The 24,303-nt window shown below is 38.8% G+C and overlaps 1 protein-coding gene across 1 annotated transcript in view; it reads left to right on the forward strand.

The window, feature by feature from the left end:
- LOC112169853 (glutamate receptor 2.8) overlaps nt 1-24,303 on the forward strand; it is a 44,958-nt gene that overhangs the window by 7,772 nt on the left and 12,883 nt on the right. Inside the window, exon 2 of the mRNA XM_040508506.1 lies at nt 8,698-8,835. Within this exon, the coding sequence (XP_040364440.1) occupies nt 8,698-8,835 (138 nt within the window). The remainder of the gene's footprint in view (nt 1-8,697; nt 8,836-24,303) is intronic.

Below are 24,303 nucleotides of genomic sequence, written 5' to 3' on the forward strand. Positions count from 1 at the left end.
CTTTCACTTTTACTGTCGTTTCAGTACTTGTAGTGGCCCTAAAAGTTGACTTTTTGGTCGGGTCAAAATTTAAGAAAATGTTCTTCAAGAAAGTTGTAGAGGACGTTAAACCGAGCACGTGCATATGTGGTACGTAAAAATTGGAGTTCGTATGCGAAAGTTATGAGCAAAATACGAAAGTTACTGTTCATAGTAAGTTTCTATAAAAGGTGGAAACTACTGTGGTAAGTTTCCATTTTCGGAAACTTACCGAGTTTTCTCTCTCCTCTCCCCCGTTCCTTTCCTCCTCTTTGGCCCGATTTTTCCTCCACCGATTTCTTCCTCCTCCAGCCACCCCATGACGAAATCCATGCACCGGCAAGCTCGCCTCCTCCTCCTTGTCACACCTGCGGTGGTGTTTTTCGATGACTCGGCCAGAGGAGCTCGGATTTGAGCCGTGAAGCTCACTGTAGCAATTTGGAAGTTTTGTCAATTTCCGGCAATTTCGACCGTCTCCAGCCACCTAACCGGCGTCGAAGGTGCGGTTTTCGCCAAGGATAATTTTCCCCCTAGCCTTGAGCCACGATTTGCAGTGTAGAGGGAGAATCGATCAAAATCCGATCCTAGGGTTCTTGGATTTTCTGGGTTTTCTTCACCGGCCAATTTCAAGCACTTAAAGGTAAAATTGGAATGTGCTGTAGTTGAAAAACTTGTTGGGTCTGTTGTGATGTTGCTACTGCCAAAATTTGGTGGCCATCGGAGGTGGTGGCAGCCGGCACGTGGGCCCCATGCACCGCCACTGTAGGTGGCGCGTGGAGGCATGTAGGGCAGTTTTCTGACTTCGATTTTTAGCCTATTAAATCCTATAATTGATGTAGAGCTTGTAAATGTGAATTTGGTTGGAATTGAAGAAAAGTTGTGTTGATTATGAAATTTCTAGAATTTAGAATTTTCATTACCGATTTACGAGAATCCGACCTTCGGATATCTCTCAGTTCTGCCTTGGAACCTTTAGATTCACGAATTGGTATTAGTGGTATAATTTGGGTTGAATCCGAGAAGAAGTGAAGATGTGATTATGAGGATTAGATTTTAGGAATCATATTTAATTGCCGAATCGTTATTCATGAATTATAATTGTGTACGGGGCGATATACTAAGCTATTGCTCGATAAAGGAACTCATATGCATGATAGCCTAAATAGTACTATGAGTGGACATTTATTTTAAATTAAATGTTCATGCAGTATATTATTATTTTTCCAATTGAGGTTTAATTTATTATTTGAATTATTGAGTGTTATGATTTTATGAGCTTAATTTCTTGAGATTTATTATGCTCTATGAGTTACGGGATTTTTTAGTGGATTTCCTTCCCGAGGGCTTTCAATAGATTTTTCAAGCCATTTATTTATGAGTTATTGAGTTGGGAAATGATTTTCGGGAAGTGACTGATTAAGAAAATATTATGAGAACTATTGATTTCAAATATCGGTTCTTATGAGGATTCATGAGTACGAAGGTTTCATCAAATATTTGAGCATGATTGAATTGTCGAGATTTATTGAAATTTTGAGCTCCGCACTTATCAGCCTTGAAGTTAGATTGAGATTTATTTCCTTTTCGAAAGCATTTATTGATTTACAGAGTATTTGATTTATGCTTTCGAGGATTTATTGAGATATTGAGGTATGAGTTAGCGAGATAATCCTGAGTTATGCTTTCGGTGAATTATTAATGATTTATTGAAGTAATATCAAGTTTCTTTACGAAAGCAAGTAATTGAAAGAGGTTGTTTCCAGTTTATTGAGGAGGCTATCTTTGGTGCATGCGTATGTTACCTAGTTGGCAGTCCCTTCTAGGTAATAGTTTGGTTGGCAGTCCCTTCCAGACTACATCCCGGTTGGCAGTCCCTTCCGGTGAGTCACCTGGTTGTCAGTCCCTTCCAATGCGTCATCTGGGTGGCAGTCCCCCCCTGATGGCATGAGATGACTAGACAGCAGTCCTTTCTAGTCATCAAACGAACCTCTTGAAAAGGATGTTTTAAATAGGATTGAGGATGAGATATTAAGAGATTGCAAGATGCTCTATTTTTACGTGATTATGATTGCAGTAAAGATGATGATTGAAAGTATTTACAAGATTTTTATTGCATGCGAGGTTTTAGAGAATAACTTGGGAAAGCATTAAGTTTTACTTATTCATTCGAAATTACTTAATTTTCGTCTACTCACTCTAACGATTTTTAAATGTTTTCCCCTAGGCCCTTTGGTTTTAAATGTCCAGTTGCAGGCCAGTTTTGCTTGAGGTCGAGCGTACATGGGGTTGAGGCATAGCTGTCATAGCTTCCGCATTATAAAAGTATCAGTCCTTTATCTTGTATTCTATTCTCTTGTATGCATGTACATTAGATTGCTCGGATAACTTATGAGATTAATATTCTTAAGTTCAGAATTGTTTGTGAAATGGGAGATGTTGTGATATAGGGAGCAGGGTGGCTCTAGAAGAATAAGGGTGGATTATTTTAGAAGTGTAAATGTCTTTCTACAGGTTTTTGGGTAGTCCACTTTTAGAGGGAGTTCCGCCAAATTCTTGATAGAATTTCTTCTGAGGTGGGCCCCGCAGGGCCACTTTGGATTTTCAAGATGAAATCCGGGGCGGGTCCTGTCAGCAGCTGAGCAAGTTCCTCCTCTAACTTCTTCATCCACTTGAGCATGATGGCGTGTTGGTAGTTTTGTTACCCATCTGATCCAGTCTTGTTAGATGCTGGTTCAAAATTCTCCACTCTCCCACGTGTTAATTTCGGGAAATCCTTTCCGACATATGGTGCCAACTGTTGGTGCGGAAAAATTCAATAAAAAATCTCCTTACCTACTTCTTCATATTAGATCAGCAGGAGTGAAACCTTTTGCCATCAAGAAATTGGCCAGCGGTTTACGAAATTTCGTTTAGTGTTTTGACTATTACCCATCTAATCCAATCTTGTTAGATGAATCTAGTTCAAAATTCTCCACTCTCCCACGTGTTAATTTCGGGAAATCCTTTCCTACATACGGTGCCAACTGTTGGTGCGGAAAAATTCAATAAAAAATCTGTTACGTCCCGTATCTTAAATTTTTAGTTTACAAATTATTTGGACGGTAAACGGAAATTATTTTCACTTTTACTGTCGTTTCGGTAATTTTTAGTGGTCCTAAAAGTTGACTTTTAGTTCGGGTTAAAATTTGACAAAATTTTCTTCATGAAAGTAGTTGAGGACGTTAAACTGAAAGTGTGCATATGTGGTACGTAAAAATTGGAGTTCGTATGCGAAAGTTATGACCAAAAAGGTAGGAGTTACTGTTCATGGTAACTTTCTATATATATAGAAAGTTACTATGGTAGCTTTGTGATGCCCCAGAAATTCGTATTTACTTTCCGAGGATTTTCCGGAATTTAAATTGTGGGTATCGGACGTTTTCGTGGCTCGTGGACGGAGCGGAAGTGTTTTGGACGAATTTTTATTCGTAAAGTGTGGAATTAGGGGGGGTTTCAAGGTTGACTTTTGATACGTTGAGATTCTCCAAAAACTTCCTTCACGAAAGTTATAGAGCGCGTCGATACGAGTTCGTGGACATGCGGAACGCGAGAATCGGAGTTCGTATGAAGAAGTTATGGGCTTTAGAAAAACTTTCCATTTTGGTATAAAAGGACAAAAAATTCCGGAAATTGCAAAAAAGGCCAGGTTTCCATTTTGGGAAACCCAGCTCGGTTTTCTCTCTCCCCGAGCCCGAATCGCCTCTCCATTTTCGCCGGCTTCGTTCTCCCTCCTCCGGCCACCATAGGATGCGATTCAAAGTGGGTTCTCTTCGCCTCAATCCCCTCTTGAGGTCTGTGGAAGAATTGGAGCATGAAGCGAGCTGTGGAGGACGGTGCAAGGCCGGAAAGTTTGGCGGCGGCGATGCTTCTAACCCAGATCGGAACTTGCGATTCCGGCCACCTTTGCCGGTGTTTCTTGAGGGCTTTTGAAGCCCATAAGACGTTGATGCTTCTCCCAAAGCGGCTTGGGACGATTTCACTTATGGAGGACGAATCGAAGCTTTGAAATTCTAGGGTTCATCGAATTTCAGATGTTGCGAGGTAAATTCCGGCCAAACGGCTATGATTTAGACTTTGTGTTAGTTATGAAAGTTTAAATTGGAGTTGAGATGAAGAACTTTGGTGTTGGGAGTTTTGTCAAATTCCGACTTTGGTCCGGCGGCGGTGCCGCCACTGTGGTGGTGTTTTCTGGCGGTTTCCGGCCACCTCAGGGATAGTTTCTGTTCCTGAGTTCGATCTACTCGTCGATACGAGCATTTCGATATATTGTTTGTAATTTTTGGAGATCGTATGAGCATGTTGTGATTTTTACGGTTTCAGACCGTTTAATGTTTCGATCCGTGAGGATTCGAGCGTCCGATCGACTTGTGAATTTGGTATATCGATCGTGGAAGTATTTCGGAGACATTGGATGGTCTCGGATGTGGTTTCGCCTCGATTGGCGTTACTTTGGGAATTTTGGTTCGAATTAGGGTTTTCGAATGTTATTCCTTGTGTTTCATTGACTGAATCAAGGCTGTACTTCCTTAGGTGCTTGACAGAGGACGTTCTGTAAGCAGTCTAGTGGTGTGAAGACGCAGCGGGAGTTTCGAGGTGAGTAATCTCACAAGGTTCATTATGAACAGAAGTACCATTATTGTTTTGGCGTTAATTATTTAACTGCAAACTATAGTTGGTATTAGTAGGCATTCCTGAGCGAATGACTACATATATATATTTAGATGAAATATATATATCCTTGTGAATGATTGTGATGAATAAGAATATGCATGATGGTGTTCATATTATTGTTAAATGCGACTTTTCAGGAAACAATATTGTGGAAAAAGATGTTTTCTATTGTTTGAAAAGCATTGAGTTTGATGTTACATTTTGGAGTCAAGCGTGACTCATTTTAAATGTATTGGTCTTTGTGCCAAGGGTCACAGATGGTGAGCAGGGATAGGGAAAGCCGGAATTAGATAGTCGTAACGTTTTTAGGTCAGGTGTGACTTACTTAACGTTGACTTGAGACCAAATGGGGTCTGAAAAGCATGGGTCGCAGATGGTGACCAACGGTTGGTTCTAAGACCAGACGGGGTATGAAAACCAAGAGTCACAGACGGTGATAGGTTGCAGATGGTAACCAATGATTTATCTGTGTTATGAGTCTAGTTACCATAGATGTGTTAGTGGCTTCGTGGTGAATCTGTGTTGATGTGTTGTGTGTCTAGGTTGGACTGATTTGTTGTTGGTACATCATGGGGTTAGTGGGGAGCTATCTGATGCTCATGAGTACGTGTTTCTTTAAAAGAGAGTTTCGGGGATTCTTTCTTTTAAATGTCCTGGGAGGACTTGTGAATCATATTATATATGTCACAGATGGTGACTAATGGTTGATCTGAGACCAGATGGGGTCTGAAGATCATATGTCACAGATGGTGATAGGTCGCAGATGGTGACCAATGGTTGATTTCGAGATTGAATGGGGTCTGAAGATCATATGTCACAGATGGTGACAGGTCGCTGATAGTGACCAAGGCAAGAAATAAGGAATCACGCAGTTAGCCGGGCGAGTGGTTACGATAAGCTAGAGCGCTAGTATGTCTGCCATGGTACCTCATGGATCTAAGTAGGTTACTTATGACTCCTGGGTACGTATTTTGTCCAGGTTGGACTAAGAATCATATGCTATTTGTTAGGTTAACGATAGGTATGATTGATGTGCGTGTGTGTTTTATCCAGGTTGGATCAATTAATCATATTTGAATTGTGATGTTAACGATTTATATGATTTTGTCACGGTGTGGCTTTTGTGTTTTCCTTTTTGGGAAAGAGTATTGTTTTGGGAAGCATGGTATGTCTTCCTTATTCTCGAGTCGAAAGGTTTTCCTCGTGTTGGCGTGAGTTGTGCGGGCTTTTATCCCGTAAATTGGTGTGAGTTATTTTGAGTTACTCATACGGGCTTGCAAAAGCTTACCGGGTTTGTTGTGTGACAACCCGGTGCACTATTCAAACGGTGTAGGGGTTAATCTTGCAGGTCAGGGAAATCGTGGCTGAAGCTGAGGTATCTAGTTGGCAGCAGAACTGGTAGAAAGCAAATTTGATCTGGCTTTGCCATTGTTATGACTTCCGCTTTGTAGTGAACTCTGAGGGTATTTACGTTTTATTTTGTGATGGCAATTTAATTCGTAAACTTATGTAATATATAACTCTGTTGAGCGAGTGTATATTAATTTGGATTGGTTCAGTGCATCAGTATGTACTTGTTTTAAGGGAAAGATGTTCCAGGTATTTGTATTGATGACTGAACGTTCACGCATATATAATTATGGGGTTATATATATCGATTTTTATTTGTGTAAAAATCAGGGGCGTGACAGTTTGGTATCAGAGCGTAAGGTACATATTTGGTGATAATCAGTACTATCCGAGTGATGGCCCGTCTGCAGCGGATCCCCATCTGATGCTCTTCAGTATTGATATAATCACTGGGTATGTAGGAGTGCTAGTTGTGAGTTAGAGTATAGAAATTGTCAGAGCATTGGTTTGCTCTGTTGGTGAAGTTGTGAACCTAGGTGTTGGTTCTTTGAGTTGCAGTCATTGAGGAATGGGAACCTCTGGATTGAACTCTGGTGGGGTGATAAGGATTGTTTCGGGGAAAACTGTATCCTTTCATACGAGCTTAGTTGTTAGATTGTTGAAGTCATGTTGTTTGACTTAATGTGACCTCCTGAACTAAATTATATGCAGGGGTTACTATGAATTGTTTTGTTTGTTTTAAATTGTGATTGCCTTGTTTTCTTCTTGATTTGATTGATTGTTGGCTTGATTTATCTTGAAGACCATAGTGGTGACGACTGTGCTCTGTGTGAGGATAGAAAGGTGATTCATTGTTTTCACCTTTGATGTCATGTTGATGACAAAGGCTCCTAGTGGGGAGGAAATGAGTGTGGTTTGGGATTCGCAGTAGGGCGTTAGAATGGCATCAAACAATTCTTGAGGAAGTCTTGTTTGATTTAATTTGTGTAATGGAACGCTAGTTGAGAATCTAAACATGAGGCTGTAGTCACCAGTTGACTTATGTAGGCACGATATGGAAGATTATGGAATTGATAGCCGTAGGTGTGAGCTATGTGTATATCGTGTCTAGGTTGAGGTGACTGATCACAGATGGTGATAGATATTGAGTCATAGAAGGTGACTGATCACAGATGGTGATATAGATATTGAGTCACAGAAGGTGACTGATCACAGATGGTGATATATTGAGTCACCGATGGTGACTGATCACAGATGGTGATCGATTTGCGTCACAGATGGTGACTGATCACAGATGGTGATATATTGAGTCACAGATGGTGACTGATCACAGATAGTGATCGATATTGAGTCACCGATGGTGACTGATCACAGATGGTGATCGATTTGCGTCACAGATGGTGACTGATCACAGATGGTGATATATTGAGTCACAGATGGTGACTGATCACAGATAGTGATCGATATTGAGTCACCGATGGTGACTGATCACAGATGGTGATCGATTTGCGTCACAGATGGTGACTGATCACAGATGGTGATATATTGAGTCACCGATGGTGACTGATCACAGATGGTGATCGATATTGCGTCACAGATGGTGACTGATCACAGATAGTGATCGATATTGAGTCACCGATGGTGACTGATCACAGATGGTGATCGATTTGCGTCACAGATGGTGACTGATCACAGATGGTGATATATTGAGTCACAGATGGTGACTGATCACAGATAGTGATCGATATTGAGTCACAGATGGTGACTGATCACAGATGGTGATCGATATTGCATCACAGATGGTGATATGTTGAGTCACAGACGGTGACTGATCTCAGATGGTGATCGAGATTGAATCACAGATGGTCAAAAATGGTGACAAAGGCATGTTATCGGAAATCACGTCCTTGGTCGGACGAGTGGTTACGATGCCAGTCAGAGTTCTTGTTTGTCTGCCATGCTAGTTTATGGGAGTAACAGTCGAGGTTGCTGGAGACTCATAAGTATGATATTATAGGAGAATTCCGAAAGTATTCTTCCTTTATTGTCTAGATGAGACTTGATTTGCTTCTTGATGGTTAAGTTAGCAAATAGAACATTGTCACAGCGGTGATTTATGTTTTCCTTTAGATGGAAAGGTTATGGAGTGCTAGATGGAATCATGGTTGCATGGTTTCCTCAAGCTGATATGTGTGAGGATAAGAAGGTACCTTATCTAATTCTGCTTGTGTGCTAGAATAATGTGTGATAGTTGTGTACTTCTTTCCATGTGTTGTGTTGTGTTGAGTTTTTTCTGTTGTCTATAGTTAGACTTTTGAGTGTGGCATGTGATGTGATGCATCCTTCATTGTTGTGGTAGTAGAGGGTCTATACCACTTTGATTGTAATTACAATGACAGGTGATGATGTGTGTGCGGGTCAGGCGGGGCCAGACCTTAGCTTGATTTTGTGTTCCCAGGTTGGGTAGACACTTATTAAGTTGTGATGCATAGGTTCAAGGTGAGTTGAAATGAAGGTTTCATTTTCAATTCTTGTAATGCAAGGTTTGCATTATTGACGATATGATGCAGATACTGTTGTGATAACAGGATTCTGAACTCTTCTGTGATCTGTGTGTAGTGCTGCAGTCACAGAGTCTTTGTTGGATAGTGTACAAGGATGAGATCCATGGAATGATTGGGTTACCACCGAGCGGTGTGGTAAAGATTCCTAGTGCTGTGATACTAGGCAGGGTACCTGTATCTGTTGTTGATCTAGGTATGTTGCACAGTGAGACAAGAACAGGTTGTTAAGGAATGAGAATTGGATGTGGGGATGATTTATCCGTACTTGTTGGTGTAGTACGTTTAAATTTCGGGACGAAATTTCTTTAAGGGGGGTAGAATGTGATGCCCCAGAAATTCGTATTTACTTTCCGAGGATTTTCCGGAATTTAAATTGTGGGTATCGGATGTTTTCGTGGCTCGTGGACGGAGCGGAAGTGTTTTGGACGAATTTTTATTCGTAAAGTGTGGAATTAGGGGGGGTTTCAAGGTTGACTTTTGATACGTTGAGATTCTCCAAAAACTTCCTTCACGAAAGTTGTAGAGCGCGTCGATACGAGTTCGTGGACATGCGGAACGCGAGAATCGGAGTTCGTATGAAGAAGTTATGGGCTTTAGAAAAACTTTCCATTTTGGTATAAAAGGACAAAAAATTCCGGAAATTGCAAAAAAGGCCAGGTTTCCATTTTGGGAAACCCAGCTCGGTTTTCTCTCTCCCCGAGCCCGAATCGCCTCTCCATTTTAGCCGGCTTCGTTCTCCCTCCTCCGGCCACCATAGGATGCGATTCAAAGTGGGTTCTCTTCGCCTCAATCCCCTCTTGAGGTCTGTGGAAGAATTGGAGCATGAAGCGAGCTGTGGAGGACGGTGCAAGGCCGGAAAGTTTGGCGGCGGCGATGCTTCTAACCCAGATCGGAACTTGCGATTCCGGCCACCTTTGCCGGTGTTTCTTGAGGGCTTTTGAAGCCCATAAGACGTTGATGCTTCTCCCAAAGCGGCTTGGGACGATTTCACTTGTGGAGGACGAATCGAAGCTTTGAAATTCTAGGGTTCATCGAATTTCAGATGTTGCGAGGTAAATTCCGGCCAAACGGCTATGATTTAGACTTTGTGTTAGTTATGAAAGTTTAAATTGGAGTTGAGATGAAGAACTTTGGTGTTGGGAGTTTTGTCAAATTCCGACTTTGGTCCGGCGGCGGTGCCGCCACTGTGGTGGTGTTTTCTGGCGGTTTCCAGCCACCTCAGGGATAGTTTCTGTTCCTGAGTTCGATCTACTCGTCGATACGAGCATTTCGATATATTGTTTGTAATTTTTGGAGATCGTATGAGCATGTTGTGATTTTTACGGTTTCGGACCGTTTAATGTTTCGATCCGTGAGGATTCGAGCGTCCGATCGACTTGTGAATTTGGTATATCGATCGTGGAAGTATTTCGGAGACATTGGATGGTCTCGGATGTGGTTTCGCCTCGATTGGCGTTACTTTGGGAATTTTGGTTCGAATTAGGGTTTTCGAATGTTATTCCTTGTGTTTCATTGACTGAATCAAGGCTGTACTTCCTTAGGTGCTTGACAGAGGACGTTCTGTAAGCAGTCTAGTGGTGTGAAGACGCAGCGGGAGTTTCGAGGTGAGTAATCTCACAAGGTTCATTATGAACAGAAGTACCATTATTGTTTTGGCGTTAATTATTTAACTGCAAACTATAGTTGGTATTAGTAGGCATTCCTGAGCGAATGACTACATATATATATTTAGATGAAATATATATATCCTTGTGAATGATTGTGATGAATAAGAATATGCATGATGGTGTTCATATTATTGTTAAATGCGACTTTTCAGGAAACAATATTGTGGAAAAAGATGTTTTCTATTGTTTGAAAAGCATTGAGTTTGATGTTACATTTTGGAGTCAAGCGTGACTCATTTTAAATGTATTGGTCTTTGTGCCAAGGGTCACAGATGGTGAGCAGGGATAGGGAAAGCCGGAATTAGATAGTCGTAACGTTTTTAGGTCAGGTGTGACTTACTTAACGTTGACTTGAGACCAAATGGGGTCTGAAAAGCATGGGTCGCAGATGGTGACCAACGGTTGGTTCTAAGACCAGACGGGGTATGAAAACCAAGAGTCACAGACGGTGATAGGTTGCAGATGGTAACCAATGATTTATCTGTGTTATGAGTCTAGTTACCATAGATGTGTTAGTGGCTTCGTGGTGAATCTGTGTTGATGTGTTGTGTGTCTAGGTTGGACTGATTTGTTGTTGGTACATCATGGGGTTAGTGGGGAGCTATCTGATGCTCATGAGTACGTGTTTCTTTAAAAGAGAGTTTCGGGGATTCTTTCTTTTAAATGTCCTGGGAGGACTTGTGAATCATATTATATATGTCACAGATGGTGACTAATGGTTGATCTGAGACCAGATGGGGTCTGAAGATCATATGTCACAGATGGTGATAGGTCGCAGATGGTGACCAATGGTTGATTTCGAGATTGAATGGGGTCTGAAGATCATATGTCACAGATGGTGACAGGTCGCTGATAGTGACCAAGGCAAGAAATAAGGAATCACGCAGTTAGCCGGGCGAGTGGTTACGATAAGCTAGAGCGCTAGTATGTCTGCCATGGTACCTCATGGATCTAAGTAGGTTACTTATGACTCCTGGGTACGTATTTTGTCCAGGTTGGACTAAGAATCATATGCTATTTGTTAGGTTAACGATAGGTATGATTGATGTGCGTGTGTGTTTTATCCAGGTTGGATCAATTAATCATATTTGAATTGTGATGTTAACGATTTATATGATTTTGTCACGGTGTGGCTTTTGTGTTTTCCTTTTTGGGAAAGAGTATTGTTTTGGGAAGCATGGTATGTCTTCCTTATTCTCGAGTCGAAAGGTTTTCCTCATGTTGGCGTGAGTTGTGCGGGCTTTTATCCCGTAAATTGGTGTGAGTTATTTTGAGTTACTCATACGGGCTTGCAAAAGCTTACCGGGTTTGTTGTGTGACAACCCGGTGCACTATTCAAACGGTGTAGGGGTTAATCTTGCAGGTCAGGGAAATCGTGGCTGAAGCTGAGGTATCTAGTTGGCAGCAGAACTGGTAGAAAGCAAATTTGATCTGGCTTTGCCATTGTTATGACTTCCGCTTTGTAGTGAACTCTGAGGGTATTTACGTTTTATTTTGTGATGGCAATTTAATTCGTAAACTTATGTAATATATAACTCTGTTGAGCGAGTGTATATTAATTTGGATTGGTTCAGTGCATCAGTATGTACTTGTTTTAAGGGAAAGATGTTCCAGGTATTTGTATTGATGACTGAACGTTCACGCATATATAATTATGGGGTTATATATATCGATTTTTATTTGTGTAAAAATCAGGGGCGTGACAAGCTTCCATTTTCAGAAACTACCCACTCGGTAACTCTCCCTTTCTCTCTCCCCGGGCTCTCTCTCCCTCCTGTTTCTCTTTTTTTGGTTTTTCGGCATATCTTCAGTTTCCGGCCACCTGGGGATGAGCCGCGACCACTCCTAGCTTCGTCTCCTCCTCCTGGACTCGCTAGTGGTGGTGGATCGCCGTGAATCGACCGGAAAATGCAGTTTCGACGCAGAGAAGAATTTGACGGCAGTTTGGGTCAACGCCGGTTTCCCCGGATTCCGGCCACCTCCGGCCAATTTTCTTGATTCTCTGGAAGCGCATGAAGACGTAGACGATGCTCCTCAAATCCCTTGTAGCGATTCGTACCGTGGAGGATGAATTTGAGGTTTGAATTTCTTGTCACTGTTCACGTTTCGGGTATAATCTTCACCTTAATTGTTGAGGTAGTTCTAGGCATTTGCTGGCTTAGTTGTAGTTGAAAGAATTAATGGGTGTGTTGAGAAGGTGCTACTGCCAAATTTTGGTGGCCATTGGAGTTGGTGGCAGCAGCGGCGGCGCCGCCACTGTGGGCGGCGGTAGCAGCGGCTAGGGTAGCTTTTTAATTTCAATTTCTGGCTAGTTGAATTCTATAATTATCATAGAGCTTATATATGAAGTTTGGTGAGGATTGGTGGAGTTTTGAATTGGTTATAAATTTCTACAAGATTTGGATTTCGGTTAATGTTAATCGTGAATCCGATTGTCGGATTTCCTCCATAATTGTTATATTGTCTGAAATCGACGAGTGGGCAGTGTTGGTGAAGTTTGGTTGGATGTGGAAGAGAATTGGAGAAGTTGAGGTTTTGGGTTTTGAGACTTATTTATTGATTATCATAAAATTATTTTCGGTCCGGTAATTATTTATGTATGAATAATTGTGTACATGACGAGGTACCGAGCTTTTGCTCGATGAAGGAACTCGTATACGTGATCGTCAGAATTGAACTGTAAGTGGACTTTTGTTTTAAATAATGATGCATGCATTTATTTGAAATTATTTATTTATTTAATTATCATTTTATTTATTGAGCATGATATTTTGTCTTGGATTATAATTTGACATTGATTTTTTTTTCATGAATTTCGGATATGAACTTATTATGCTCGGATTTGGATTTATGATTTATTTTTGAGAATATGAATTGATTTCAGAGATTGATTATTATTTGAAATTATGATTATGTGATTTTCAATGAATTATTTTCCGAGGTGATTTCCGGAAGTATACTATTTAATTATATTTCTATTCATCGATTTGAGATTTTTAAAGGATTTTCAAAATTGGATTTCGATGGAGTTATATTTCTTATTTATTTATCGACTTTCGGTTTGGCATTGGGAATGCCTTGATGATGATCTTGGAATTGGTTTTGTTTCGATTTATGGAGATTATGTTTTATTATTATTTCTCTCCTATTTATTTTTGAACTTGAGATTATCTTGGCGTGTGGGACACGTCGTTGGAAATTCATTTGCGAGAGTTAGGGAAGTTTTATGGATTTATGTGGTTTTCGGATTTCTTTTACCATACTTTGGGTGATTATTTATCATGCTAGCACTGATACGTCCGCCTTTGTGGCGAGGTGATGGGATCACCTAAGCCTGTCCGCCTTTGTGGTGCTGGTTACTGTCTTTGTGACAATAATGCTGAAGCCCAGTATCCTAATCGCTACACTTAGTGGCGTGTGGGTATATAACGGGAGTATATGGGAGTACTTTAGCCTGGGAGGCTATCACCCGAGCCTGGGAGGCTCATTCGTATGGCTATCTTCTTCCCCTACTTTTATATTACTTATGGGCTAGCAGGGTCTAGTCCGATGATACGATACTCAGCAGGTTTGAATTACAGTTTCCAGTTTCCTGGTTTAAAGAAATATGTTTTATAAACGTTGCATGCATCGAGGTTTTATAAATTTAAATAAATGCGGGAAAGTATTACAACTTTACTTCTTTTAAATTATTTATCTAGTTGTTTATTTTTGTCCACTCACACTAACGTGTTTTTCAATACTTTCCCCTGGGCCCTTCGGTTTCAAATGCCCAGTTTGCAGGCGAAATTAGTTGAGGTCGGGCGTACATGGAGTTGAGGCATAGTCAACAGCATGACTTCCGCGTTTTCCTTTGAATTAGGTTTTCCTTGTTTATACTTTTTATTAGTATTGCTCTGATAACCCGTGAAATTAATCTTGTAATGTGGGTTGAGATTGTTATTTGTGAAATTGGAGTTGTGATTTGGGGAGCAGGTGGCTCCAGGAGGATAAGGATGGGTTGATTTAGAAGTGTAAATTTTCTTTCTACAGGTTTTGGGTAGTTCATTTTAGGAGAAGTTCTGCCAAATTTTTGGAAGAATTTCTTCTAAGGTGGACCCCGTAGGGCCACTTCAGATTTCAGGGTGAAATCCGGGGCGGGTCCTGTCATAATCTCCTCACCTACTTCTTCATACTAGATCAGCAGGACTGAAACCTTTTGCCATCAAGAAATTGGTCAACGGTTTACGAAATTTTGTATAGTGTTTTCACAAGTCAAGCTTCAAAAAAGAAAGGGGGATGCCAAAAAATACTCTGATGCCTAAGTTAGTAATAGCTTGAGTTGTAGTAGGTGTAAAAGGGGTTGTATGTTAATTTTACCAAGTACTTATAGGCGAGCTCAAGCGAATGTCTCAACTAGTGCGCATAATGGTGTGCTTAGTCTGCAATTCATGCGGTAGAGTATTCGTGTCAGGACAATGTGAAGGAGTGCTTGCCGCTTGCTACGGATTTGGATGGTTAACTCCACTGACTGGTTTCACTTTATCTTGATCCAGTTTGAGAAGATTTCTCCTCGTGAGGATCTCTCCTTAATTGGATCGCTCCTCGAGGAGATCCTTCCTCACTTAGATCTTCCATCAAAGCTAGGGTTCCACCCTATTAAGATCCTCTTCAAAGAGTTTTACCTTGTTGAGATCGTTTTTTGGTTTCACCCTACTGAGATCCTCCTTAAAAGGGTTTTACCCTGTTGAGATATTTTTCAAAGAGTTTTACCTTGTTGAGATCTTCCTCGAAGGATTGCGCCTTATTTCAACTTTCCTCGACTAGATCTATCCTCACTTAAATTTTTCTGAAATTGATTTATCCTCAAGAAGTCTCTTATTAAACCGCTCTCAAACCTCACCCTAAATACACCCCAAACGGTAACCTCCTTTTTTTTTATAGATTTTGTTGTCAGATCTGTAAATGAGTGTATCACATACATATAGGTACCGTAGAATTTTCCCAAGATAGGCAAAAAAAAAGAAGGAAAAAACTAAGAAATTGTTGTGGCAAAAGCTCTAGGCCTTACGAGGCCATTAGCATCATCAAGAACGTCGTGGACAATGAAGTTTGGCATAGGCAGCCTGCATAACCCCCAATCCCGATCAATGCTTTTCTTAATTTGCCAACCCATTTGCAACCATATTCCTCTCACGGTGGATGTGAGTGATTAAACAGTTGGAGAAAGATTCCATAAGCTTCCTGCAATTTGTGAGCAACGTACCAAGAGGATGTAACAATGTGTCAGAACTCTTAAGAAGGTTGATTAGGATAGCTGAATCCGATTCAACCTCCATATTGCTTACCCACCTCTTACTTTGACTCTTCTCAGGTAATTATTTTTTTCCAACCAAGTAAATCATTCTTTTTTGAAAGGTTCTTGTTATTCTTCTTAATGTCAATTGAATTATTAGACCTACATCTCCTCACTGACCGAGTATTACCGAGTACCACAAAGTCAAGTAGTTCAGAAAAAGATGGTTGCAATTGTTTAGTCATTTTAAGGACTAACTTAACCAAGTAAGAGCTTCTGTTTTTGTCAATATTGAAAACTGTTATTGGGTGCTTTCAAATATAGAATAGTTTGAAGAATTGTTTCCCCTAGGGTTTTGGAATCCCACCAATATCTTCATAGAATTTTAAGTCCGTTTCTGATACAAAACAGGATCAAATAACTTGCAAAACATTCATATATTATTTGAGGAAAATTGAACAGAAGATTTTTACCATTTTATATATTTGATGTTAGAATTATTATGGATTTGTCACACATTAACATGGAGTAAATTGATAATTAGCTTAATGTCAAAACTAGTTCAACATGGACACAAACTATAAACCAATAATTGTAGCTTGATGAAAGAGTGTATCAATTCGTTAAGGTTAATAATCCAATTCTTAGTCTGCAAGAAAGACTACAATGAAGTGTTGCATTAAGGATCTAACTAGGAGACCTAATCAGATATTAATTGCTTTAATGGGAAGTTTCTTGAGGTTTAAGTCACCTATATAAATAGATGAATTGGTCCCTGTTGCTACCACAATTTCTTGCTTTATTTCTGTCCATTGAGAAACAAGTTGGTAAGCAACAGAAGGCTATATTCAACTGATCGAGTTTTGTAGCTGCAGAAGATGGAATCCATGCCTGTGATTGTTGAAGGTAAGTTTTTGGTCCTTTTGTGATTGTTGTCGAGTTAATGTGCATATGATTGTGAGCAAGAAGATATGGTTTTACAATTGGTATCAGAGCATAGGCTCACAAATATGAATTTAGTTTTGCTTGACATAAAAATTGTTTCAAGGTTTTGCAGAACAAACAAACAAAATATATATATATATATATATATATTTGCTTTAGCCTGTTAACAACTGGATCTAGGCCCAATCACAGCATGCGGACCATCCAAGCCCAAACCCGACTAAAACATCAAGAACAGGTGACCGTTGTATCACAATGGTTAGTTTTGATCAAGACGAAGGTCTGGGACTGGATTTGGAAACACGCGAGATGTTTTCATCTCAATAAGGGATTTAAAACCCCAACAGCTGTGAATCAAGAAGCCAATAGAGTCGATTGCTGCATCTGGATATTGAATTCATGCTTCTGTTGCGATTTTAGCAGCAAATTGGGGAAAAAGCAAAATCAGGTTTTTCCTTGGAAATTGGTTTCAATTCATAGCATGATAATTAAGTTTTTGATTGTGCTCAAGAACCCTAGTTACATTCCGGGCGTGCATTAGGCTAGAATAGACGGTGACCGGATGAAACTTACAATTTCTTGATTGTTCTGTGGTTTCTTAGAATCGAAACAATTTTGATTGTGCTTGAATATGCATGATGAATTGATTGCTTATATGGTTTTGCATCTATGACAATGTTTGAAGAATAAGAATCTCCCAAAAGCTTTACACATTGTAGAAATTGACAGAGGCAAGAGCTTAATTTTCTTATAAAGACAATGATCGGGGTAGAATATAAAGTTAAAAGCTCATGAGTTTTGTGGTTTTCTATTGGCATAAGGGAACATGGTGGATAAAGCATTCTTCATTGATGTTGGTCTTCCAAATAAGTGGTCAAGTATGGTCTTAGAATGCAAGACAGCAGTATGCATGCTTAATGGAAATATATTTGGATACTTGGAAATTTTTCTTCTGTCTAAAGATGTGGATGAATCTCCTTGGATAACATATTTTGACTAAGCATGGCATATTGATAAAGAACTGTAGGATATTAGGCTTCTGCTCAAAACTGGTGCTTAATATTGTTTTATATGTGGACTGATATGAATGCAAGTATGGATTGATTAAGTTTTCTATATGATCTTGTATTGGATTGTTTTTGTTTTGGTTGCTTAAAGCTTAATAAAACACAGAAAAGTTAAAAGTTATTTTCTTAACAAATTGAGAACTTACTTGAATTTTTATTTTGCTCCTTAGGTAACTCCTACATGAACTTGAACAGTGTCTTGATGCTAACTGGAACCAACTATAAAGCTTGGCTAGACTATGTAGAAAATTATATGGGAATGCATGAGAACAGAGACTATTGCTTTACTGAGGATAAGCCTGTAGAGTACTTTACTGATAAGAGTACCAAGAAAGAAACTGATTTTTACAAGAAGTGGCATAGATCCAATAGAATGGCTAAGAACCTCATCCATACCTCTATGTCTAAGACTATCAGGGGAAGTATAGAAGAGCCTGAGCTAGCATCAGATTTTTTGGAACTCATAGCTGCTAAGTTTAAGGAAAGTGAAAAATCAGAAGCAGCTAGGTTAACCATGGAGTTTCGTAACTTAAAGTACACGGGTTCAGGGGGAGTTAGAGAGCATATTATGAAGATGATCAACATAAATAGCAGACTCAGGGAGCTCTTGATGGGGGTTAGGGATGAGCAGGTAGTGTATTATGCATTACATTCCTTGCCTAACAGTTTTAGCCACCTTAGAACCAGTCATAATACTCAAAAGGGAAACTGGACTTTAGATGAACTCATATCCATTTGTGTGGATGAGGAAGACAGGATCAATAAAGAGAAAGAGCCTGCTACATCCATCAATCTCATAGAGAAGCCTAAGAAGAAAAAGCCCTATAACAAGCTCAAGCCTACCAAAGCCATAACCCAGAGTTCAACAGCTGCAGTGGCCAAGGAAAACAGGCCATTTGGGTTCAAGTGCTAACTTTTCAAAAGAGTAGGACACATGAAAAAGGACTACACTGGCTACAAGATTTTTTCTAATACAGTATTTTCTTTAGAAATTAATTTTATAAATGTTGAACCACAGTCTTGGTGGATAGATTCAGGCTCACCTATTCATATTACTAATTCTTTGCAGGGATTCATAAGGAGGAGAATCCCAAAAAGTGATGAAGTGAACCTATGTGTGGGAAATGGCATGAGAGTGGCAGTCAAGGCTATTGGCACCTAGAGCATCTTTAGCAATGCTAGCCATTTTTGAGTCATATTCTAGCTAAAGTAGCTAAAAAGTTATTTTAGCTAGCCACTTTAGAATTACATTTGCATCAATACTCTCTATTTTAGCTAGTTTTGAATTTATATTATTTTTTAAATGAAGATTAAATAGTTTAAATATATTTATAAATTACATAAAATAACTTAAAAGGAATGTTTTAAATTATAGAGAGCCTCATCCCGTCTCTATATTTAGGAGCGAGATAGCTAAAAGTTATAATAGAGAGCCACTTAGGAGTCTGGTGCAGCTGCTAAAATAGATAAAAAGCTAAACATGCTCTCCAAAATAGCTAAGGAGCCAAAATAGAGAGTCTGCTAAAGATGCTCTTAGCTCGATCTAGGATTAGGAAAATTGTTAGTTTTGGACAATGCTTTTTATGTACCTTCCATGAGAAGGAATTTGGTTTTAGTTTCTCTCTTAGTCAAATCTGGTTGTAAACTTGTTATTGATAGTAATGGAATTATTATTTCTAAAAATTCTGTTCATTTTGGTTATGGTGTTATTATGAATGATTATTTATAGTTAAATTGTTCAATGGCTCAACAAGAAATTTTATTTGTTGAAAATAACACAAACAGTACTAGCACTTTAACAGGTGTTAAAAGAACCAAACTAAATGAAAAATCTGCATTTTTGTGGCATAGAAGACTCGGCCATGTTTCGAAAGAGAGACTGAAAATTTTGGTGAAAAACAAAATCCTAAATGAACTTGATTTTTCTGATCTAACAGACTGTGTGGAATGCTTTAAGGAAAAAATAACTAATACTAGAAAGAAGACTGCATATAGAAGCCAAAATTTACTTGAACTCATACACACTAATATATGTGGTCCATTTAGGCATCAAACTATCTGTGGGAATGTGTATTTTATCACATTCATTGATGATTTTTCTAGATACAGTTATATTTATCTACTTTCAGAAAAGGCAGAAGCATTGAAAGCCTTTCAAATCTTTAAGTCTGAGGTAGAAAATCAACTAGAAAAGAAAATAAAACAGTGAGATCAGATAGAAGTGGTGAGTTCTATGGCAAGTATACATAATCCGACCAACAAAAGGGTCCATTTGCCTTGTTTTTGCAAGACAATGGCATTAAATCTCAATACACAACACCCTATAATCCACAACATAATGGTGTTGCAGAAACAAAGAATAGGACTCTTTCGAACATGGTTAGATGCATGCACTACTACAAAAATTGAATCAGACGACGGCTAAAAACCGTCGTTTGATATGGAGGCAAACCGTAGGATATCGAGGTGTTGTCTGATGAAGGTCGATTGTAGGGAACCGTCGTGTGAAGGGCTCGGCAGCATGCCAGCAGCCTGTCAACAACATTAGCTGTTGCGTGACTTTTCTTTAGACGACGAGCCACTTTAGAAACTGTTGTGTGATTGCAATTCAGAGGTTGCTTTATTTTATGCCCGTTGTGTGACTTTCATTCAGATGACAGTTTTTCAAAATATCCATTATCTATTTTATATTCAAACGACAGTTTTTATTTTTGGGTCATTGTGAATATTGTGTAGATACAATAGTTTTTTTGTGGTTATATATTGTTGTCCTAATAGAATGATTCAATGCATTGTATATGCTGAAACTGAAATAAAAAATGATCAAATTAATAGTAGTTGATCAATATATAGAAGAAATTGTTATAATCCACATCATGCATCAAAATAGATTGTGCAAAGGTAATCTTTCATCCACAAAAGGAGTACATCTAATACTACTCTCCTAGCAATATACATCCAGATATTTACTTAAGGAGTCTAGCTTTCCTGCTCTCATGGCCTCATTGGAGTCTAGCTTTAGAAGCTTCTATAAGAGCTTTTTGCTCTCTTTCTGTAGTTGCAGCTGCATATGGATCAATGGTTCACTGAGGGGTACACATGTCAAAACAAAAACAATGCAATTCAATTATACCCTTTCTCACCAGTCAATGCTAGGATCATGTACCTGAGATTAGAAAAAAGAAAACAACATACTTCACATATGTGGTCAATGAAATACTGAATTTATACATGTTCTCATCATTTAGGAAAGGAAATGTTTCATTTAGGAAAGGAAGCAACAAACTGGACTATATCTAAAACATCTTTAAGTGCTCCATGTTTCACCAAATTCAAGGGAACAGATAGCCGTAATGCATGTGTCATTTGGAATGACATAATTCCTACAAGCACTAACCCATCACATGCATGTGGAAGCTAAGATATGCAAAGCAGCTGCTTTATCAAAAAGATTACTGCCTCCAATATGCATTGCCAATGACAATACTCAAGAAAATCATGAATAATTGACAATACTATAATTTTAGAACACAAAGGATCCAAAACACACCTGAGCACAAACAAGTCCACTGATGTGAGCCATGTCACAAAGCAAATGCAACAAACCACTAAATGGAAAATAGGAATGGTCAACTTTAGGATAAACTATCATTGGACAAACTATCATACATATGGAGAGATACAGCTTCTATTTCATATACAAAGGGCTTTCAACCTTGCCATGATAAGTATTAATTGTGTCTGTTAAAATGTAGAGCCATTAAGGCATTATTTATTTTTAACCAGACTGCAGAGTATTGGAAATGTTGCTTATCCTACTTGGCTCATAGAATACATAGCACCCTAATCTTCATGAGTAGTAATTATCATAGCAAGAGCACTTGATGAATCTAACAACACTAAAACAACAAAACAGAACTGCCCAACTAAACCTCACAATAACAAAGGTCCAAAGCTAGAAGACAATGAACCATCAATATGCACCAGGAACTTAAAATCAAAATAAATCTTAGGACTTTTCCTAAGAACTTCAGTCTGGGGCAATTGCAAATTACAAGTGCTAAACTAGAAAAAAAGGATCGAAAATGTGGGTTGTACGTGATCAATACCTGCATACTCACACACAATTAGAGAGAGATACCGCAGCCACTCAAGTAAGCCTCCCTTGATCCTCAACTCCTTCGGATGTCCCCTCAAGCTGAAGAATGCGAGTGCAAGCACTAACGAAGTGTAGTGCATAGTCATAAGTGCGTATATACCTATATATATATATATCATGACAATGATAATGACAATAAAATGAAAGGGAGCCAATTAAATGTTTATTACAGAAGATATAGAGTGCTAATGTAAGTGATAAGTTTAATGACTTAGTTGTTAACTTGTGCAATCAACAACAGAAGTTCCTTTCCTAGTCATTGGATGCTAATTATTGCTTCTTCATTTTGGTCATCAAAATAGGCTGAAACTATCTTGCCTTGAAATTCATTTCGTAATGTGATGAAACAAAAATGGAATGACAATATAACAGTACAGAACCTATTACAGGTTACCACTCATCAATGGTTATTCCAGATGTTCATAAATCATAACATAATTTGAGAGAGAAACAACAGTATTAGTTTACTTGATCAAAAAAAGAAAATAAGAAAATGTTGAGTAATATAATCAGCGTCTTCTAGCCATGTGATGCCCATATATCATGGTCAGTAATAGAAAATTATGTGGCAATAGAACATAGCTTGAGCACTATAAGAGCATACTATTATCATGGCTGAACGTTAATATTATGCATCAAGCATGATGGTCAGATAGGATCAAAGCCTTGCAAAGTTATCAGTTATTTGCTGATATTCTTGACAGATTTCATAATTCAAAGGATATGCTAGCTGTCAAGTGGCACTCTATATCAACTATCTTAGGCAAAGTAAAGCACATTGAGTAGAATGTAACCAATACTTACCCAACTAAATTAGCTATAAGAACTGAGCGCAGGAGCTCTGATCATGATGGCAGTGTCCTATGAATTTCAGAGGAAGGATAGGGAGTGTGGAGAAACCAACCGACTTTCATTTTGCTGTTATATTCCTTCAAGCATTTTGGAAGAAATATAAGATGGTAGTCATGGCACCAAACAACATCACCCTCTTCATAGTGTGATTAACTATTGATTTTGTTATAACAACATGCTATTCTTGTTTCCTATGATCACAAATTACATTAATTATTAAGCAACTGTATGTCTAATCATCACTAAGCACTCTGAATATACTTATTTATTTCAGTTCTTGAGGCAAGGAAGTTCAAACCTTTAATCAGAAACCAAATTTTGATGAATTCCCAAGTGCTGTGAAATCCAAATCACATTTTTTTCAGTTCCAATAGGAAACTGAAATTTCAAGCGCACTACTAACTTTTGTGTAGAAGTTTGGCGGGGAGAACAAAGCAAAGTTTGTTTGATCAAAATCCATGTGGCATCCATTCTCCAATTTGAGCAAACCTGTTAGTGTTGCAGGGACTGTAAATTGCATTAAAATCAGAGAATGCAGCATGAACTGAACATCAATCACATACAACAACTATGGGAACAAATTAAAACTTGGCCAATAAAGCAACCTCTGGACAGAATCTCAAAACAAATTTGTGACATGTAAAATTTAAAAAAAATAAGAGTATCACGAAAGAGAATCACACAAAAAAGGCCAAACAATAAAAGAATACTTCAAGACACCTTTCGCAAGGTAATCCGATCTATCCTCTCTCAACCAGCATCAAGTAATACATATATCGTTCCTAAACCCTGATTCTCCACCTAAGTACTGGTCGATTCATGAACAACAATCAGTAAGCACAAAATAATCTGAAGGATGGTCGTTTCAAATTCTATAAATCAGAACACTACCACTGTATAGATTTAAACTTTTTACCTGTACTGGTAACAACTACTGAGGCATCTACCTTCATGGACTTCATCTTATCCAAAGTGGCAAGCGTATCCATTCCCCTTTTTGAATCCAAGCATATGTTCTCCAAAGATTTCATGGCATCTCCCTCTTCTGCTTCTCCTCATCCACTTCCTGAAAACAAAACAGCATATACAAATCGAGTCATCAAACAATGTACACAACAGCATAAAAAATCCGGACACAAAAAACTCATTTAATAAGCACTACGCTTCCTTCCAATACCTCATCCTCATTACGCCAAGGTTCAAAATTTCGTGTAGCCCCAGCCTCCACCACATAGTCATGTGATAAACCCAATTCCAATAGATGATTTGCAGTACATAAAATCAAATACCAAGAGGTAGAGCCACTACTTTTCATTCTTTCATTCTTCCTCTCCCCCCTTTTATTTCTTCCTTTGAATCTCATCTTTTTTCCCTTCTTCCCTGTTCTCTTCTTGCTTTTTCGTTTTTGTTCTTTTGTCTCCTCTCTTTTTCTTTTCGTCCATAGAACCCAAATGGTTTTGCCCTCTGAAAACCCAAAAGCCACTATTATGCAAACTATAATAAGAAATCAATGATACACAATCGCTCACTCAATCAAATATGCCTAAACTTCTCATGCTATACCCAATTGAATAAAATTAGCAGAAATCAAAGAGAAAAAAGTACCCAATTGAAATCAAGACTGAAACTAATTTAGTCTAAAATCCAATCCAAATTACGAACCCATAAACTAATTGAGAAGAATAAAGGAACTAAA

Source organism: Rosa chinensis, chromosome 6 (assembly GCF_002994745.2).
Source record: "Rosa chinensis cultivar Old Blush chromosome 6, RchiOBHm-V2, whole genome shotgun sequence".
In the NCBI taxonomy this organism is placed as follows: Eukaryota; Viridiplantae; Streptophyta; class Magnoliopsida; order Rosales; family Rosaceae; genus Rosa; species Rosa chinensis.